Source organism: Arvicola amphibius, chromosome 9 (genome assembly GCF_903992535.2).
Source record: "Arvicola amphibius chromosome 9, mArvAmp1.2, whole genome shotgun sequence".
In the NCBI taxonomy this organism is placed as follows: Eukaryota; Metazoa; Chordata; class Mammalia; order Rodentia; family Cricetidae; genus Arvicola; species Arvicola amphibius.
Window position 1 is genome coordinate 122,297,546 of NC_052055.2, and position 19,082 is coordinate 122,316,627.

Sequence of the window (19,082 nt, forward strand, 5' to 3'; positions counted from 1 at the left end):
GGGGGTGGGCACCGAGCAAGGGGTGGGCACCGAGCAAGGGGTGGGCATGAGCAAGGGGTGGGCACTGAACAAGGAGAAGGTTGGCACTGAGCAAGGAGATGGTGGGCACCGAGCAAAGGGGTTGGGGAAAGGAAGCTGAAATTTATCACAGCTCACAGAAACCTGTTTCCTGAGTTGTAGGGCGTTTTCAGACAGGGCAGCTGTGGTCCTGAAGAAACCCAAGGGTTTTTTTCCAGTTTGGGCCTTTTCCTTTGCCCCTGCAGTGGCAAAAGCCAGCTGCATGATGGTCCCTACAGAGTGACAGGACGGAGCCAGGTGCCCTGGGCTCCCAGCGCAGCTGCAGTCCTAGCACTTAGGAGCTCCAGGAGGCAGGAGGACCATGGTCCAGGCCAACCTGTTACACCAGACCTTAAGAAAAACTGCCCCCCACCTGCCCATGTCCCATCTCCAGCCAGCCCTGTACTCACTGCCCAGTGACCCAGAAGCCCCCAGGCCTCTCCCAGGCCCAGCCCTCTGCCTGCTGAGCCTTGAGTCTTGTAACCAGCTTACTGACTCCCACAGAGCCAGGGCAGCCATGAGACCCACTTCCCTTCTCTGTCTTCTACAGACGCAGCCACAAGACTCAGCGGCAGCATGGGCAGCGCCAGTCCGGGCCTGAGCGTCGTGTCCCCTGGTTGCCTGCTGCTGTCCCCAGATGTGGCACTGCGGGCAGGTGTGGAGAAGGCGGCAGTGGAATCAGTGGGTCCTGAGAAGCGGGAATGGAGCCCCAGCCCACCTGCCACCCCTGAGCAGGGCCTGTCTGCCTTCTACCTCTCCTACTTCAACATGTACCCCGAGGATGGCAGCTGGGTAGCCAAGGTCCCCGCGGCCAGTGCCAGGGAGGAGCCGCTGGAGGAGCCTGAGCAGTGTCCGGTCATTGACAGCCAGGCCTCTGGGAGCAGCCTGGATGAGCACTCACTAGAGCAGGTGCAGTCCATGGTGGTGGGCGAGGTCCTGAAGGACATCGAGACGGCATGCAAGCTGCTCAACATCACAGCAGGTGAGACCCTCCCGCCACCTCTACCGGGGACTCCCCAGGGCACACAGCAGCTGGAGCCAGGGCCGTGCCCACCCACACTGCCCCCACTTAGTGGATAAAGAGCATTCGTGCGCTGTTCCGTCCAGCGCCCCGCCTTTTCTGTTCCACCCACTTGGTCTCCCTTCGTTTCCACAACGCTCACCCCGGGACTTTTGCTCCTGCTGGTCCTTCAACCTAGAATGCTTTTCTCATGGATTAATGTCCTGAGCCCCTCCCTGGCCGTCTGCAGGCTTAACTGGCAGCAACCCCTTGAGGCTGCTGACCCTGTTGAGATTGTCTCCCACACCCCCTCTTGCTTCCCCCATTTTCTTGCTCTCATGGTATGATTGCCACTTGGAGGCCTGAGGGCATGTCTGTTCCTGCCCCACTTGCTGTCCAAAGGATTTGTATGTCCCCGTCCCTAGAGAGCACTGGACATGAGAGGTACTCAATAAACAGCCACTGACTGACTTGCCACTCACCCTACAGGGACCGGGGTTCTGAGCAGTCGACAGGATGTAGAGGTCCCTCTGTGTGGAGCTGGCCTGATGGAGCATAATTAAACAGCCGAATGTGGTCTTAGTCAACTGATGGGAGGCTGTGAGGAGGAGGGGGTACCAAGGAACAGACCGTGTGTGTGTCTGTGTGTCTGTGTGTCTGTGTGTCTGTGTGTCTGTGTCTGTGTGTCTGTGTCTGTGTGCGTGTGTGTGTGTCTGTGTCTGTGTGTGTGTGTCTGTGTGTGTGTCTCTGTGTGTGTCTGTGTGTGTCTGTGTGTGTGTCTGTGTCTGTGTGTGTCTGTGTGTGTCTGTGTGTGTGTCTGTGTGTGTGTCTGTGTGTGTGTCTCTGTGTGTGTGTCTGTGTGTGTGTCTGGTCTGGGGTGTGTCATGGAGCTAGTGCTGCAGGTTGGACGGTTGAGGGGTAGGAAGTCCTGATCTCCATCCTTTAGTTTTCCCATGGGAAGTAGGGGCTTCTCTTGCCCCTCAGCTCCTGCTCCACCACCCCCAATCTGCTAGATGCTCCCAAGTGGTGTCCCCATTCCAGGCAGCTCCTGCCCACATCTCTGTGTCTCCACTTTCCCACACTCCAGAGAGCCCTACCCCAGGAGGCTCTCCCACGGTACCACTTCCCCATCCCGGCTTGGGAGGGCTGTGCTCTCAGAACAATGGGGACAGAAACAAATTGCATTGACCTCAAGGAAGAAAACGGCCTTATGAAGTGGGAGCAGCCTACCTTGCGGGTCACTCAGCTGGGACACTGGCCTCACTGCCACTGTGACCCAGTCCAGTTCCAGCTATGTGCCCTGAGAGCCGTTTCCCAGGGGACACACAGCTGGTGAATCTTTTCCCCCACCTTTAGCTGATCTATGGCCACTTGGGGCAGCTGCTATGAACCCAAACATGTTTGCAAAGTGTCGGACAAGGGACGCACCCCTCCCCGCACGCACCCCTCCCTGCATGCACCCCTCCCCTCATGCACCCCTGTTTTCTCGTCTCTAGAATTCCAGGATGAAGGGTTCCCGGGTGGGTTTTCTCTTTGAGAAGGTTATGAAAAGGCAAAAGGTGTCTGGCAGTCCGTAGTTGAATGCAACTGTCCCCTTCAGAGCTAGGGTCTCCCAAGAGGCCCCCGTGAGGGGCTGGACAGACACCTGGATGTGATGGGGTTGCAGAGGCAGCAAGCTTGTGCTAGGACCGTGGTTCTTCCTTCGCACTTCCTTTTTGTGGAGTATCTGCCGCCATGGGGCTCCTCAAGGCTCCGGATGTCATGGTCAGCCGCCTTTGAGGTGGCGCCCACCAGCAGTCCCCAGCTAAGATGCTGTCTTTTGCCCAGACCCTGGGGACTGGAGCCCTGGTAACGTGCAGAAGTGGCTGCTGTGGACAGAGCACCAGTACCGGCTGCCTCCAGCAGGCAAGGCCTTCCAGGAGCTGGGCGGCAAGGAGCTGTGTGCCATGTCGGAGGAGCAGTTCCGTCAGCGTGCGCCCTTGGGTGGGGACGTGCTGCATGCCCACCTGGACATCTGGAAGTCAGGTAAGACGTGAAGCTGCACAGCCAGGTCCCTCCTGGCTCCAGGCTGGCCTGGAACTTGGTTGATCTTTTTGCTTCCCAAGTGCTGAGATTACAGGCACACATCCCATGCCCAGCTTTTTAAGGTTAGCTTTATTTTTTATTAAAGAGGTAGTGACTGTCAGGGTGGCTCAGTCAGCTTGAGTTCGATCCCTGGGACCTGCATGTTAGGAGAGAACTGAGTTCCCCCAAATTGTCCTCTGACGTCCACACGAGTGATGGCACACCTGTGTTTGCACACACAGGGTTGTTGCCTGCTCTTTTTTCCTCTCCGGCACTTTGGAGGATTCTGCGCTTGCTCATTGGGTCAAGGCCCCTTCCCTTAGAGGTCTGGGATGACTGGGGGACAGGACCCACTCAGGTGACTCTGTGAATGGTCAATGGCTGCCCCAGCCCGGGCACCTGACCAGTAGATGTGACCTGAGCTTTGTCCCTGGCTGATGGCCTAGCAGTGGGCAGAGCGGGTGGTCGAGTGGGTAGCTAGAGAGAAAGGCCTGGTACAAACGCTAAGGGCCAGCCCTCAGCACTGTCGCCTGGCCACAGCTCCAAAGAATGTCCCTGTCCCGTTTCACAGTGAGGAAAGGGGAGCTCCTGAACACAGAGGCCATGCAGTCGCAGTTCCGACATCCCCACTCCCGTGTTAGCACCTAGTTACCCTAGATAGGCGGGAGGCAGGGAGCTGTAGGACCCCAGCCACGGGGGACCTCAGCTGGGTATCCAACCTCCCCTACTTGTCCCACAGCGGCCTGGATGAAGGAGAGGACCTCGCCCGGGGCCCTTCACTACTGCGGTGAGCGGGGGCACGCGCAGGAAGGCCTGGTGGGGCTGAGGGAGGCTGTCCCGGGAAGCGGGTGGTGGCCATGCCACTCACCCTACCGCCCTGGCTTCTAGCCTCCACCAGCGAGGAGGGATGGACAGACGGCGAGGTGGATTCGTCGTGCTCTGGGCAACCCATCCACCTGTGGCAGTTCCTCAAAGAGTTGCTGCTCAAGCCCCACAGCTACGGCCGCTTCATCCGCTGGCTCAACAAGGAGAAAGGTACAATACTCGCCCCCGAAACACACACACACACACACACACACACACACACACACGGTTACCAGGGCAGGGAGGGCTTAGAAGGGAGCGTGACTTGTGGAAGAGGGACAGGTCTACAGCGGGAAGGGTCAGAAAGGGAGGGCGGGGCTTATGTAGGGCGGAGCTCCTTGTCTGTGGGGGCGGGGCTCAGACTACTGAGAGGGGGAGGGGCTGGGTCAGGGATGTGGCTTCTTTAGGAGGGCAGGGTGGGGAGGGCAGGGTGGGGAGGGCAGGAAAAGCAGGATTTCTATGGAGTGGAACTCCCGTTGGGAGCGTGGGCAGGGCTGGGGCGGGGCTTCTGCTAGGCAGAGGTGGTCACAGGGCTCTGGCAGGGATGGAGAGCATGGGGCATGGGCGGACCTGCAATTGAGGTGGGGTTGGGGCATGACTCCATCTGGGAGAGGTGTTGCCTAGACTGACTGCCTTCACCCTGTGCCAAATGCGCCACTCAGACATCTGTACCCCTGCAACTCCAAGGATTTCAAGGTTTAGGGTGTTATTTGTATCCTCATCAGCCCCTCCACCAGACTGGCACTGGCACTGAGATTCCTTCAGCACCTCACAGCGCCTGGAACACAGTACGAACTTGAGAGCATTTGCCGAGAATGGGAAAACACGGCTTCAGTAGGGCATGGTGGCACAGGCCTTTAAGGCCAGCACTGGGAAAGCAGAGGCTGGTGGTGAATTTTATGCTCACCCCAGTCTAAATAGAAAGATCTTGTTTCAAAAAAAAAAAAACAGGACTGGAGAGTCGCCTCCATTGTTAAGAGTATTTTTTGGTCTTAAAGAGGACCAAGGTTCAATTCTCAGAACCACGTGGCTGCTCTCAACTCTCTTGGGCACTAGGGGTCTGATGCCCCATCCCCAACCTCTGCAGGCATCAGGCACGAACTTACAAATGCACAAGCAAAACACTTACTACATGCAGTAATAAAATAAATCTTTATAAAGCATCATGTTTTGGGGCCGGTGAGATAGCTCAGGGAGCAGACACCACGCCAAAAGACCTGAGTTCAGTTCCTATAGGATGGAAAGGGGAATGATTCCTGCCAATTGTCTTCTGACCTCCAAACACAGGCACACCGGGACACAAAGCACACATTCATACAATATGAGCAATAAATAAATGAATGTGAAAAATTAATAGCAAGAAAAATCATAGCTTCAACCTAGAGATGCATGGTGTCTATCAGAAACACAGTGTGAGCCCCATATATAATACTAAATGTTCTAGGTCCAGAATCAAAATGTTTAAAAACAAGTAAATTTCACCTTAATAATCTGTGCTGCCTGACCTTTAACACAAAATTCCTAAATGCTCCCCAAATGCAAACTCTTCAGAACACCGTCATGGATTTCTGGCCAGAAAAGCCTGTCAAATATTCCCAAGCCCTAAAACTCCAAACTCTGATGCCATTCTGACCCCAAATTTCATATTAGGGATACGCAACCTGCATTTGATCTAATATTATGCATAAGTTAGAATTTCAGCCAGTAAGAAAGGTAAAAATTATTGAAAGATAGTTTGCTAATGCTAGGCATGATGGTATTTGCTTTTAATCCCAGTACTCAAGGACAGCCAAGGTATGTAGAGAGACCTTATCTCAAAAAGAAGGAAAGGAAGAAAGGAAGGGAGATGTTTGCTAAGTCCCAAAGCCTGTCCCTGGGGCCAGGGCTGAAGAGGGCCCCAGCATCTGGCTCTTGTCCTTTCCCCGAAAGTGACTCATTGATCTCATATCTCCTCTCCTCCCACCCCCCATTCTCCCAGGCATCTTCAAAATTGAGGACTCTGCTCAGGTGGCCCGGCTGTGGGGTGTGCGCAAGAACCGGCCGGCCATGAACTACGATAAGCTAAGTCGCTCCATCCGCCAGTATTACAAGAAGGGGATCATCCGCAAACCCGACATCTCTCAGCGCCTGGTCTACCAGTTCGTACATCCCGTCTGAGAGATCTCAGAGGCCAGAGGCCTACCGCCTGTCCCAGTCACTCCTCCTGGCCCGGGCTCAGCCCAATCTGAATCCAGGGGCTGCTGGCATCCCAGAATCCAGGGTCCCAGAGACCTAGGTCAGTATCTAGGGATACACATGAGCCCTCTGAGTCCCTGCTCAAGGACAAGGGCCCTGGAGGGTCAAGGGAGCTAGGACTGCTCCCAAGTGGAGAACCCCCACCCCCAGGCTTGGACTGTGGGATTCAACCAAGGCAATTCACAGAATGGTAATGTCACTGTTTCCTGCTCCTGCGACCCCATCCTGTACCATGACTGGCATGGTACCAAAAGATGTCTGCATCCTGTGTTGGGGAGCCAGGAGTGCCCTAGGAATGGTTAATAAAGATACAAGATAACTGCCAGCTCTCCAGTGTCTGGCTATGGACAACCCAGCTGAGAGGCCAGCAGCGGTCAAGGTGACTGTGGTCACAGGTGTTTAGGGTGGAAACTACGAGGAAAGCTTGCCCAGGAAGGTGTCATGGAGCTGAGCCTGAGAGAAAAATGGTAGCTGTTTGGTAGACATCATAGAAGAGGCAGAACGTTCTCCAGGCCAAAGTAGCTAATCTAGCCAGCCACTGTGCCCTCCTCACCCTGGGCCAGGCTGAAGAGCATCTCTACACACAAGCCCCAGGTAAGGAAGGCAGCCTCTGTACTTACTCTGTCGAAGGGCAGGGCTTTGCCTCCAGGGGTGCCCAGGTGTGCCAGAGGTCTGGCTCTCCTGCAAGAGGCCCAGAGCTATTATACTTTCTCAACCACCTAAGGAAGCTGGACCACATGGTAGACTATGAGAGACAGTGGGTGATTCAGTATGTTTATGGGACAGTAGCTTTGTAAGGATGGAGGGTTTGCAGTCTGTGTTCCCCAAAGACTCCCCAAGATGCATCTGTGGAGTTGTGAGTCCCTTATGTGGGCATGAGAGCCACCTGAGTATGGGCAGCTGGTCATGCATCTGCCTGCGTGTGGAGATCCCAGCCAGCCTGCTCATTCTCCTGAGCAGCCCAGGGTAAACTTCCCTGGTTTATTTGCCCAAATCAAGCATCCCTACTGTGCACCAGCCACTCCTACTGCCTTTTGTCATCAGCATCCTCAACAAAACCTTGAAGCCAGGGTCATTGCTCTTCTCTGCACATGGTGGATCAGAGGTCCAGCATGCCTGAGCAATTAGCTCACAGTAACACATCTATGGATGCCAGGGCCAGGAGCTGAGCTCACTCCATGCCTCCCTTTTCAAATGGGTCAGCACCTAGCCCCACAGACCGTAGCTTCTGAGGCCAGTCTTCTAGGAGAAGGGACAGGGCGCCAACACCACCTGGAACACCAGTGGTTTGGGGGTTTTTTGTTTCGGTTTGGTTTTTGTTACACAGAGACGGGGTTTTTCTGTGTAGCCTTGGCTGTCCTGGAACTTACTCCATAGACCAAACTGGCCTCGAACTTAAGATCCTCCTGTCTCTGCCTCCTGAGTGCTGGAATTAAAGGTGTGTGCCACCATGCCAGGCTGGACCACCAAGGGTTAAAAGCATCCTGCAGCCTGCCTTCTGCCCCCAGGATTTTATTGTCTCCTGAAGAATGTTTACCCCTGACAGCGGGCAAACAGTGACTTGGCATCTGTCACTCGGGGTTGGACTTGACAGGAGGGGAGGGCTCTGCCCAGGTCTCTGCCATGCTAGGTCCCAGCTGTCTCCCTTCCCCAGGGAAGAGGCGGACTGGGACCCTGGCCAGAGGCAGGCTCAATATTCTGTTAAACTGGTTTTGTCTCCAGCCAGCCCATCCTGCCCCTCAGGTGTCCCTGAAGTCATACAGGATGTCCCAGCGTGCCTGAGCCAGGCACAAAGCTCAGGCAGGGCTGGGGGTTTCTCAAATGGGCGGGTGTGGGGGGGGGGGGGGAAGGGGGCAGGAACAGCGCCACCTAGAGGAGATCAGAGGGGCAGCTTCCATTAAGGAACATCCAGAAGGCTGCAGCTCCCCAGTGACACCTCCTGAGCTGGCAGCAAACCATGGGTTCGCCTCCCTCTGTTGGCATGTCCCTATTAGGACCTCACCTGGGCAAGACATTTCCTGACCCCCGCCCCAAACAAACTGGAATATCCTATGTGTGAGTTAAGAGGCCACCACTCTGATTCCTGGGCTGGGCATGGAGGCCTGAGCCTGCAGTGCTAGCATTGGAGACTAGGAGGCAGAAGTTCAAGAACAGCCTCAGCTACACAGCCAGTTAGAGACCAGCTACATGAGATTCTGTTTTATTTTATTAGATTTACTTATGCATACGGGTGTTTTGCCTGTACACACATTGCCTGAATGTCTGTACACCACATTCATGCAGTGCCTTCGGAGGTCAGGAGAATATGTAGGATTCCCCCGGAACTGGAATCACAGAAGGTTGTGAGCTGCCATGTGGGTGCTGGGGATCGAACCTGGGTCCTCTGCTAGAGCAGCCAGTGCTCATAACTGCTGAGCAAACTCTCAGCCCTGGTGAGAATCTAGTTTTAGTGAAAGAAGGAAAGGAACGAATAAAGGGGAGGAATATGGAGAAAGGAAAGGGGGAGGGAGGGAAGTAGGGAGAAGGAAAAAGGGGAGAAGGGGAAGGAAGGCTGGTGAGATGGCTCAGCTGGTAAAGGGTCATGCCAGGAAGCCCAAGGTTGTCCCCCTACCCTCCACAGATCTGGGGTGGGGAGAGTGACATGAACACCCTGGGGTGGGGTGCTGTGGGCACCCTGGGGTGGAGGTGCTGGTGCAAGGGTTATATGTTTGTGTGAGGCTCTATTAGACCACCAGGGTCAGAAGGGCCTCTTGATTCCTACCCACAGACTGGGGGAGCTGAGGCAGGGGAAGGCGTGGGTCTCAGAAAAGACCCTGCTAAGATGCAAGCGGGCATCAGAGCTCTAGGAGGGCTCACAGAGGGCCGAGCTCTAGTCCTGCCAGGGCAGATGCTCCCAGGAGACCTCCTACAAAAGGTGTTCACAGCAGGCAAGCAGCAGGAGAACAAGGAGAGCAAGGAGACCTGGCGTTGCTCCGCGGGAGGCCCCATCAGGACTGTTGAGAATTCTGTTTTAAAACCCAAGACTGTTTGAAGATTGAGTTCCTTGAACCGCGAATTCGGCTGTCTATTTACTGGTTGATTGTTCTGCCTGGTATGAAAGCAGACAAGAACCAATGGGCCACACCTCCAACCTTAGAGCCATGAGTCTGGGACTTTAAATGCCCAAGTCTATTGGTCAGTGCTGTCACCCTTCACCTCGTAGCTGAGGCCAGAGCCTCAGTGACCTCCTTAGACCCTCAGCTGCCCGGCACTTAGCCTTGCGCAGGGCCACCTCCCCCAGGACAGACATCTTCTTCACAGAGACTCAGAAGACAAGGCAGGGTGATAGAATTCTGGTTTTATCCACAGTCATACAGTCACAACTGATATATATATATATATATATATATATTTGTATTTATATACCTTTAAATTACACAATCATGTACAAAACATTGCTGAGACCACAGCACTTCTCGGAGTTTCACAAGTGTCGGAACTAATGGAGTCAGGAAGCCTAGGGCGGCAGACGCAGTGGCGGCGGTGGGTGGTTGGGCAGCCATGGCTCCTCACTGGAACCAGGCTGCAGGATGGTGGTTTAACTGGGGACGAAACACATCACTGAACGAGCCCTGCAGGGTCCCGTGCAGCATCAGTGGGGCCCTTGGGGAGCACAGGAGGGGTGTGGACACGGTGAGGGGTATGAGTGCCCCGGCACAAGTCATGACAGGTGGGGCCAGGCTCAGGGCTCTAGGGACTTCCAGGGACCCTCCAGCACTGGGGTGCTGAGGAGCTTGAGGACCAAGACTGGTCACAGATGGGGTCATTGAAGGTGGTTGTTCATAAGGGAGAGAGAGAGATTTTCCAGGCCCTGCCCAGGAGTGGGCAGCTAGTGTGCTGAGGGGGACAGACCTGGGGTCTAGTCAGGGCCACAGCCCCTCTCCAGGTGCTGGGAAGCCGCTAGTGCAGAGGGGGAGCCCAGGCCCCAACGTGCAGACATGGCAGCTTCTTGCCTTTCTGGGGTGGAGGACTCCTGCCAGCCAGGGAGGCAGGAGGAGCTATGGAAAAAGGAGGGTTCCAAATCCTGCTTCAGGTCCTGAGGGGCCCAGCACCCAACGTTGGCTGCAGCTGAAGTCCCTAGGGCAAATGGTGACAAGGGAGAGGATGCTGGCAGCCCTAGGATGCCACGCTCATGGTCCTGAGGAAGGACTGACCCCTGCAGGCCCCTGCCACCGCCCTAACCACGAGAAGAGGGTCAGAACCCCAATGCCCAGGTCTGTGACCTGACAGTGTCAGAAGTAGCTAAAGGGTCCTAGAGAACATAGGGACGCATGCTCTTTTCCTGGAGGCCCCGAAAGCCACACGACCCGGGAGGCAGAGGGTGTCTATGGCTCAGAGGCCTAGTAGATACTGGCTGTGAGCATGGGACTTCTCAGGTCCTTATTCCCAAAGTTCTGGATAAACAGACTCTGACCATTCTCCCCTCTGGGGTGTTATCCAGCCTGTCTGCTTCCCATGCCACCCAAAGGAGAGCTGCCACCTGCTTTCCACCCACAAGGGCCCTGTGTTCCCTCCCACCCCCCAGAGTCCTTTAATGGAGGCTCAGGCTTAGAGAAACTGGGGGAGGGGGCTGCCAGCATTCAGGGGGTAATGTTGGAAAACTAAAAGGGACAAGAAAGATATGGTGACCGTCCAGAGTTCCTTTCTCGTGCCAGCCTGGGCTGCTGGCTTCCCTGTACGGGGCCAGGCTGGATGCTCCCCTGAGCCCGTGTCCCCCAGGTTGGCCAGGGACAGAAGCAAGAAAAGGGAGGTTGAGAGCCTTGTGTACTGGCTTCACAAAGGCCGATGCTGACACAGCGAAGGGGTGGGGCATTTCTGGATGGCCATGAAGGACGGGATGGATGGCCAATGCCTCTTCCCTAGGGAGTGGGAGAAGGCTGCTACTGTTGCTGCTTTGCCCTGGGCTTGGGTGAGGGGGGGCTTTGCCCGGTGTCAAGGCCTCAGGAGAGGGGCAGGGCCTCTGCTAGCTGCAGAGTGGCTCTGGGGAGCCTCTGACCACAGGTCCAGACAAGGTTTTCATCCCTCAAAATGGGTCCGGCACTGGGAGGTTGGCACAGCCTGGATAGGATCTGCTCTTCCCCTCACTCTCCCGTGTGCCAGGGACACCACCACTTCCTCCGGCTCTGAAGAGCCCTGGAAGCTCCACAGAGAAGGGTGGGCAAAAGACCAGGGCTGGGAGAGCAGCACCCCCAGGACAGAGTGGAAGACTACAGATTGGGAGGCCTCCTTCTTGGGATGTGGAGGAGGCCTTCAGAGGAGGGTAGAAAGCCAGGCGGTGGTGGCGCATGCCTTTAATCCCGGCACTCGGGAGGCAGAGGCAGGTGGATCTCTGTGAGTTCGAGGCCAGCCTGGTCTACAAAGTGAGTTCCAGGACAGCTAGGGTTACACAGAGAAACCCTGCCTTGAGAAACAAAAAAACAAAAAACAAAACAACAAAAAAAGAAATAAACAAATAAATAAATAAAAAAGAGGGGGGTAGTGGTAGAAGTGGGTAGGGAGGAACGGGGGAGGGAGGAAGGGGTAAAGAAGCCAGGCTCAGGTGACAAGGGCAGCTGCTGGCAGCCTGAGGTGGGGCAGGGGAGCAAAGTAGGGTAGAAGGATCAAGAAGGTATTCCTCAGGGCTCAGGAGACTCTTTGGTGGACTCTGTAGAGCAGAAGTGACATTGGGCTAAATCCCTTGTCTACGCTGGGGCCGTTGTCCTAAGCCCCACCACCCTGGCCTCCATCCAGGTAGGCCGCAAATGCTGTCTCTGTATTTCTTCTTTTGTTCTGTTTTGACTTTTAAAAAAATAAAAGCTTGATCGGAAAATATGTCTGGAACTCTATGGCGAGGAGAGGGAGAGGGTGGGAGGCGGTGGACAAGGAGCGAGAGGACTTGGATGGGCAGGGTAGCTAGATGGCCTCAACGTAGTTGGCAGGATAGAGGCCCAGCTGCCCGCTGTCAAGCCGCCCGCGGCACCAGCCCTGCTCGTCTTCTTCTCCCAGCTTGGTGAGCTCGTCTCCTGGGGAGGGGGACACGGGGACACCTTATTATGATGGACAGGCACTCAGACCCGAACTGTCCCTTAGCCCAAAGCTACTGAACCCTCCAGGGCACCTCAGTGCTCCAACTGAATTACCTGGACCCCGATTCGGGGCTACACCCCACTCGACAACCAAGTGCTGCCCGAGACCCACTTAGGCCAGCACCCGAGTCTCGGCCCCACCCTCCATGCCTAAACCTCTGCCCTGGCCCCCTTACCTGCCAACCCTTGAAACTGCCCAATCCAAGCCCAGTCTTCTCCGCTAGCCCCGCCCCCTCAGCCCTGCTCGCTCACCGGCCTTGAAGCTGAGTTCGTCCTGTTCCTGGCCGTCGTAGTCGTAGAGCGCCCGCACACGTACCCCCTTGGCGTCATCATCGAAGGGGTTGGCGCCGCCATTGGCCTCATTGCCCCCGAAGGGGTTCCCGCTCTCATCGTCTGACCACTCGGCGGCGTACGGTTGGCCTCGGTCATAGCTGCTAACACTGGGGTGCAAATGGAGGTCCCGATCAGCAGCCTTGACCCCATCCTGTCAATACTCTCTCCTAACCAGAGCTTGGGTCCAAATTCTACCGAGGCTGGAGCAGAGACCGGATGCACGGGGCGGGGTCAGAGCCAGTGACCCTCTGACAAATTGAACCTTGTGCGTTAGTATTTCAGCTCCTGAGGGAGGAAGTGCTGCAGAGGACCTCGAGGCTGTCTGACCCTGTGACCCTGTGAAAGGGGCACCATCCCTAAATGGGTACCAGCTAAGATCTGGAGTAGAGAACCTACCCTTGGACATGTTGCCTCAGCGCTTAAGACAGGGTTTCTCTGTGTAGCGTGTAGCTTTGGAGCCTGTCCTGGAACTCGCTCTGTAGACCAGGCTGGCTTTGAACTTACAGAGATCTGCCTGCCTCTGCCCCTCAAGTGCTGGGACTCAAAGCGTGTGCCACCACCGCCCGGCAAAATGCACACATTTACACATTTCCCGGCTGGTCAGAGGCTTGAATCTGTTAATGTGGGAGCATGCCTAGAATACTGTGTACCTCACTCAGCAGTCTTGAAGGGTCACCCACCTGCTTCTCAGTGGACACATGGCAGCTATGGTCTGGGGTCATTTCTTGTCTTCTTGGATAAAATGTATCTGTCCCAGTATGTTGGTCTCTCTCCTACCCAGGAGCTCCATGGAAGGTACTCACCTGCCGCGGTCCCCAGCCTGGGATGTGGACTCTACAGCCCCTGTGGCATTGCTCAGTGTGGCCCCCTCTGCCTTCTTAGGCGGTTTCTCCTTCTTGGCAGTGGTGTGGGGGAGGTCTGGGTTCCACTCCTAGGGATGGAGAGAAGTCAAGGCAAGGGGTGTGAGCTGTCAGGACCCTCCTTACCTGCTAAGGATCCCCCTTTGCCACCCTGCCCACTCTCACCTCGAACTGAGGCCAGTTCATGGGCATTCCAGGGCCACTGGTGCTGCGGAACCACCTGAGGTCCTCCTGGGCATCGGCTCCCCTGATGGCCTGCTCCAGTTCTCGGTAGACGTGGGTGTAGCTGTGCAGGAGAGGGCCACAGGGTTCCCATCCCCAGCCAGGAAGCAGAAGCATCCCCTCGCCTTATTGTTAAAATTGTATTTATTTATTTTATATATGTGTGTATGTTGCCTGCATGAATGTGTTTGTGCCATGTGTGTCCCTGGTGTTCTTGGAGGCCAGAAGAGAGCACTGGATTCCCTGGAGCTGAAGTCAGGGTGTCTGTGGATTCCCTGGAGCTGAAGTCAGGGTGTCTGTGGATTCCCTGCAGCTGAAGTCAGGGTGTTTGTGAACTACCAAGAAGGTGCTGGGAATCTCGGTGCTTTGCTGCTAAGCGATGTCTCCAGAACTTTAACTTGTTGTGTTTTTGTTTGTTTTAGTTGTTTGAGACAGGGTTTCTCTGTGTAACCCTGGCTGTCCTGGAACTCACTCTGTAGACCAGGCTAGCCTCAACCACACAGGGATCCACCCACCTGCCTCTGTCTCCCAAGTGCTGGGATTAAAGGTGTGTGCTGCTACTACCTAGCTTTTAACTTTTTTTTTTTTTTAACAATTTTTTCCCTGAAACTTTTGTTTTGAGATAGAGTCTCTCTATGTAGCCTTGGCTAGCTTTGAACTCATAGAGATCTGCTTGCTGCTGCTTCCCAAGAGCTGGGGATTAAAGGCATTTAGCAAGATATTTTTTAAGAGACTTATTTTTATTTATGTGTCTGTGAGATGATACCACATGTGTCTGTGGCCTTGGGGGCCAAAGGTGGGACACCACAAGGGGGTGCCGGGAACCCAACTCTGGTCCTCTGTAGGAGCAGCAAGCACACCAGTTGAGTCTCCAGCCCAAGATTTATTTATTCTTTAGTTTTATTTTATATGTGTGTGCCTGAGCATCTGACTGAAAGTGTCCCCAGAGGCCAGAAGAGGGCGGCAGAACCTCTGTCACAGGAGTAACAGGCAATAATAGTGAGCTGACCGATGTGGGTTCCAGGAACAGAACTCAGGTCTTCCCTCCAGCCCCAGCCAAATGCTTCCTGGCCATGCACCCAGGCTCGTGCTTCTGGGGTAACTAGAGAGCACCGCCCCACCCCTGCAGCAGCTGCATCTGCAGACTCCCCCAATGCTCCCTGCAAGTCCCCCCACCTAGCCTCCCGTCACCAGACAGAGCAGGCCATGCCCGGGTACCTGCTGTTCTCTGCTAGATTGAGGTGCCGTTTGATATCCAGCAGGACTTCCTTGAGGAAGACCAGGCGCTTCTCCTCAAACTGCTGGCACTGCTCGAACACCTGCTCCATGCCCTCCATGTACTGGGGCGTGGTTTTGCCCACATCCTCCAGCACCTTCTCATACTTCTCCTGAGTCTGTGGGTACCAGGGAGGATGGGGTGAGGCTTTGCCAGGCCTGCAGCTCCCAGCTGCTACCCTCAGGCCCACCCCCATCTCACCTCCCCATACATCCTTTTGCAGTCCTCCCCACAGATACCTTCTGCACGTCCTCCCCACAGATACCTTCTGCACGTCCTGCCTGCACTTGTCCACTTTGTCCAGAAGTTTCTTCTGCTGCTCGGGGGTGACCGACTGCTCCGTCTTACTGTTCATCTCCCGAGTCATAGCCAGCTTCTCCTCTTTACAAGCCAGGTGATAGGCCTTCTTGGCCGCCTCCAGCTGAGGGGAGAAGGTCAGGGTGGGTGTGCACGAGGTCACCCCTCACCAATACCTGCCTGCCCATCCCCCCTCCACTGTGGAGCAGCCCTTTTAAGAGGCAAGAGCCTGCTGGCTCTGGCTACTAGGCTTTACGCGATGCCCTCATCTGTAGGAGCTGCCCCACATGACACGGCTCACAGTCTCTGCAGACATGCCCGTCATGGGATCTGTGGAGTCAGCGGGCTGTGTGCTGGGGGAAGCACACTGGGTACCAGAGATTCCCATGTGGACAGTTCTTTCTGCAGACGCTGTTGTCCCCTGTGAGTGCCCTCCCTCTCCACAGATGCCCTCCTGTGATACGCCACCCCTGAGCTGGCCCCTGCCCCGCCTGTCTGAGGCACCTCCTTCATCTTCTTGGCCCAGGGCTTCTGGGCCTTGCGGAAGCCGTCCTCTGCTTCCTTGGTCTCCTTGAAGCCACCCATGATCTGCTTGTGATAGGCATCCTTCTGCCAGTTCTTGACCTTCTCCAGGTCCTCGTTGAGCAGGCTGTTCTTCACCTCCTGGTGCAGCTCGCTCACCTTATCTGCCTCTGTCATCATGGCGCCCCAGGCCCGCTCCAGGCTGCCGTACTGCGGACCTGGGGAGGTCAGGGAGCTAAGGGGCCCCAGCACACAATGCCCACAGTCCTCTGATGCTTCCCCTCTTCCAGGGGCAACAGAAACCCCTTCCCGCACTCTCCCCAAACTTTTATCCATCCTCTTTTTTTTTATTTTCTCTTTTTAAGTTGTTGACTTTTTGAGACAGGGTTTCTCTGTATAGTCCTGGCTGTCCTGGAACTCGCTCTGTAGACCAGGCTGGCCTTGAACTCACAGAGACCCACCCACCTCTGCTTCCCGAGTGCTGGGATTAAAGGCGTGCACCACACTGCCTAGTTATTTATGAGCATTTTAAACTCCCTGATTATGACAGCTGAAGGATGGTGGCCCGAGCAACTGGCATTCTTCGATATTTAGAGAGTTTGGGAATGGGGATCAGGATGATAGCGCTAACTTCCTAAAAACAGTTCAGAAGAAAAATGCATACTAACGGAGGAAAAGCCTGGGGCAGATTTCAAGTTTATGACCAGCCTGGGCTACACAGTAAAGTCAATAAAAAGAAAAGGAAGAAGAAAAGGAAGGAAGAGGAAGAGGAGAAGGGAGAGGAGGGAGCAGCAGCAGCAGCAAAAACCTCTGCCAGATACGGTGGTGCACAATTTAAACCCAGCTCTCGGGAGGCAGAGGCAGGTGGATCTCTGTGAGTTCGAGGCCAGCCTGCTCTACAGAGGGAGTTCTAGGTACTCTAGGTGTGAGGGTTACTGTCTGTCTAAAGAAACAAGAGAGAGGTGACCGAGGGAGGAGAGGAAGGGAGGAAGAGAAGCTAGGCATGGCGAGCTACACCTGGAATCTTCAATTTAGGAAGGGGAGGAAGAAACATCAGGATTTCAGGGTCATTCTCAGCCACACAGAGGATTGGAGGTCAGCCTGGGCTACATAAGATTCTGTCTCAAAATGAAACAGAAGGCTACAGTGAATGTTAGCGGTGAAGCTGGCTGAAGGGTACCAGGGCTTCTCTGCACTATGACTTTTGGGGAAGTTTCTTTCGAAAGAAAAACGGATGATTGTGTGTGTGTGTGTGTGTGTGTGTGTGTGTGTGTGTGTGTGTTCACTCTCGAGTTGTACAAAGCAGGAGAATAAAGGGACACCCTGATTTGTGAAAAGCCCTGTGGCTGGGATGCTGGTGCACTGGGGTCCCGCCCTGGGGTACCCGCTAGAGCCCGGGGGTGGGGCACCTTTCTCGATGAGCTGGCGCCAGCGCTTGGCCCAGTCGGTGAGCTGCTGCGCATAGGCTTTCTCGATCTTGGCGCGCTCCTGCACGCAGCTCATGAGGTCGTTGCACAGGCGGTGGCCATCGTCAATGCGTTTCACCGTCCGCTTGTAGTTCCCCACCTGGCGGCAGAGCAGCAAGTGACCGGGCAGCCCCTGTGATCCCGGCCATGGCCTGCAGGGGGCGCGGCACCTCCTGCCATCCACCTCGCGGAGTCCCGGAACTCCACGTCAGACCCACGATCTCCACCTACCCTCCTCCTCCAAAACCTCCTCACTGCCATAAAAAGCAGAAGGGGTTTTATATAATTTGGACTTGGGCTAGAATGAATTATTCATTTTGCTCTTGTGAGCTAAATCTATTATATTTATACGAGTCATATACGCGAGAGCGGAGCTACTGTTTCTTGACACAATATTATGTTTTGTGGACATCTCATTAAGCACTTATTAATCTAGGCCCGCCAGTTTCCTTTTTGATTCCAAAGCCTAAAGCAATATTTTTTTCCTCCAAGGCTCAAATACTCTCAAGCCCCTGAAATGCTGGCTTATAGTCTTGCCTCTACCTCTCTGAGGTTGTTGTGTCCCTGGGCTCACCCAGCTCTCCGGTTCAGAAGTCCACCCTCTGCCCACCATGCAGGGGGTAGAACGGGAACAGCTAGATAGGCTACGAGAACTGTGAAGTACAGCAGGCGCTGGTGGGAAGGGCTGGGCATTGTCCAGTCCGGAGGGGCCTGGTCCCAGAGTGTGAACAGCTACAGGCAGCTGGGGCAGCATCCAGGGAGCAACCGCAGGCCATGGCTCTTACCCTACTTTCAAGGCCTCAGCTGCCTGTTGGACACTGGGGATTCTGAAGAGGCCCAAGGCGTTCGGGAGCAAGGCTGATTCACGGGTTGAGTCGGGGTACAGACAAGAGCCTAGACCTCCGCTCACCTCCCAGAAGCTGTCTGTGACCTCGTCCGAGGCTTCATCGTAGGAGCCAGACATGGTGTAGCCGGAGGGAGCCGGGCAGGTATGGATGGGCAGTCAGCGGGCTTCGCGCTCACAAGCTGCAAGGGAGAGGGCCACAGAGATGAGGGAAGTAATCCACGTCCTAGTCCAGGCCTGTGTCCCTGACTCTCGCGAAGGTGCCCAGAGATGAGCCTCAGACTGGGATGGGGGCCTCCTGGAAGGGCTTACCATGCCGAGGATAACCCCAGGATTCAGTCTGTAGTTTCTGGTGCCCATCTCCACTCCTGCTCCTCCTGCCTCCCAAGATTCTGCTGGCAGCCTCTCCTCAAAAGCCATCTCCCTGACAAAGCTCTCCCTTCCAGCTTATACATGCCTTCCTCACATACCAGGGAGCACTAGTTGGTTTCTTCCTAGCTGGTGCCTACCTCTCCTCAGACCACCTGACCCAGCTGGATCCTGACACTTAGATCCTGGATTCCCCTAGCCCCAATACAGAGCCTCTGGTCTTGTCCCCTGGAGTCCCAGCTTCTGTCATGACAGGAGATCTTTCTCCCACTTATATCCCGAGCTAAGGGTTCCCCCAATTTTTCCAGTTGGACCCTGCCCATCTTCTTTTGGCTGTCCAAGTCCTGCCTCGACAGCCCCATTAGCTGTCTGCAGTTTCCTGCACACGGCTGAGCATGTGGTTCTCCGGCCCTGGGGTCACACTGTGATCTACACAATATCCCAGGCCTGTGTCTGCCCTGGATCTGTCATCAGGCATCACAGCTGCCCAATCTAGGCCATGCTCTGCCCCGGGGGCCAGGGGCACACCCCTCCCCTCCTGGGCCTCACTGTCACCCAGCTGAGAATGG

General features: G+C 55.3%; 2 protein-coding genes across 6 annotated transcripts; one reads left to right on the forward strand and one right to left on the reverse strand.

Annotated features, from left to right (window-relative positions):
• Positions 1-633: 633 nt before the first annotated feature.
• Positions 634-6,142, forward strand: Spdef (SAM pointed domain containing ETS transcription factor). 2 transcript variants are annotated; one of them, XM_038344215.1, is made up of 5 exons: positions 634-1,039; positions 2,885-3,082; positions 3,861-3,908; positions 4,010-4,156; positions 5,964-6,142. In XM_038344215.1, the coding sequence occupies exons 1-5, from the start codon at positions 634-636 to the stop codon at positions 6,140-6,142; spliced, it is 978 nt and encodes a 325-aa protein (XP_038200143.1). The 2 variants fall into 2 exon arrangements, with proteins under 2 accessions (XP_038200143.1, XP_038200144.1); XM_038344216.1 differs by lacking the exon at positions 3,861-3,908.
• Positions 6,143-12,151: 6,009 nt separating this feature from the next.
• Pacsin1 (protein kinase C and casein kinase substrate in neurons 1) lies at positions 12,152-18,264 on the reverse strand. 4 transcript variants are annotated; one of them, XM_038343150.1, is made up of 10 exons: positions 18,211-18,264; positions 17,244-17,400; positions 15,817-16,052; positions 15,281-15,436; positions 14,958-15,133; positions 13,683-13,803; positions 13,496-13,588; positions 13,142-13,167; positions 12,577-12,764; positions 12,152-12,261 (listed from the first exon to the last, which is right to left on the reverse strand). In XM_038343150.1, the coding sequence occupies exons 1-10, from the start codon at positions 18,262-18,264 to the stop codon at positions 12,152-12,154; spliced, it is 1,317 nt and encodes a 438-aa protein (XP_038199078.1). The 4 variants fall into 4 exon arrangements, with proteins under 4 accessions (XP_038199078.1, XP_038199077.1, XP_038199076.1 ...); XM_038343149.1 differs by having other exon boundaries at positions 13,677-13,803; XM_038343148.1 differs by lacking the exon at positions 13,142-13,167 and having other exon boundaries at positions 13,461-13,588.
• Between the last annotated feature and the right edge of the window lie 818 nt (positions 18,265-19,082).

Bases quoted from the DNA above. Each gene is read 5' to 3' on its own strand.
- Pacsin1 (XM_038343147.1), bottom strand. From the start codon at position 18,264: ATGTCTGGCTCCTACGATGAAGCCTCGGACGAGGTCACAGACAGCTTC. The intron at 16,053-17,243 runs GTGCCCCACCCC...TGACCTCCCCAG, and splicing joins GCGCCAGCTCATCGAGAAAG to GTCCGCAGTACGGCAGCCTG. The intron at 12,262-12,576 runs GTGAGCGAGCAG...CCCCCTCCCCAG, and splicing joins CGAACTCAGCTTCAAGGCCG to GAGACGAGCTCACCAAGCTG.
- Spdef (XM_038344215.1), top strand. From the start codon at position 634: ATGGGCAGCGCCAGTCCGGGCCTGAGCGTCGTGTCCCCTGGTTGCCTG. The intron at 1,040-2,884 runs GTGAGACCCTCC...TCTTTTGCCCAG, and splicing joins GCTGCTCAACATCACAGCAG to ACCCTGGGGACTGGAGCCCT. The intron at 4,157-5,963 runs GTACAATACTCG...CCATTCTCCCAG, and splicing joins CTGGCTCAACAAGGAGAAAG to GCATCTTCAAAATTGAGGAC.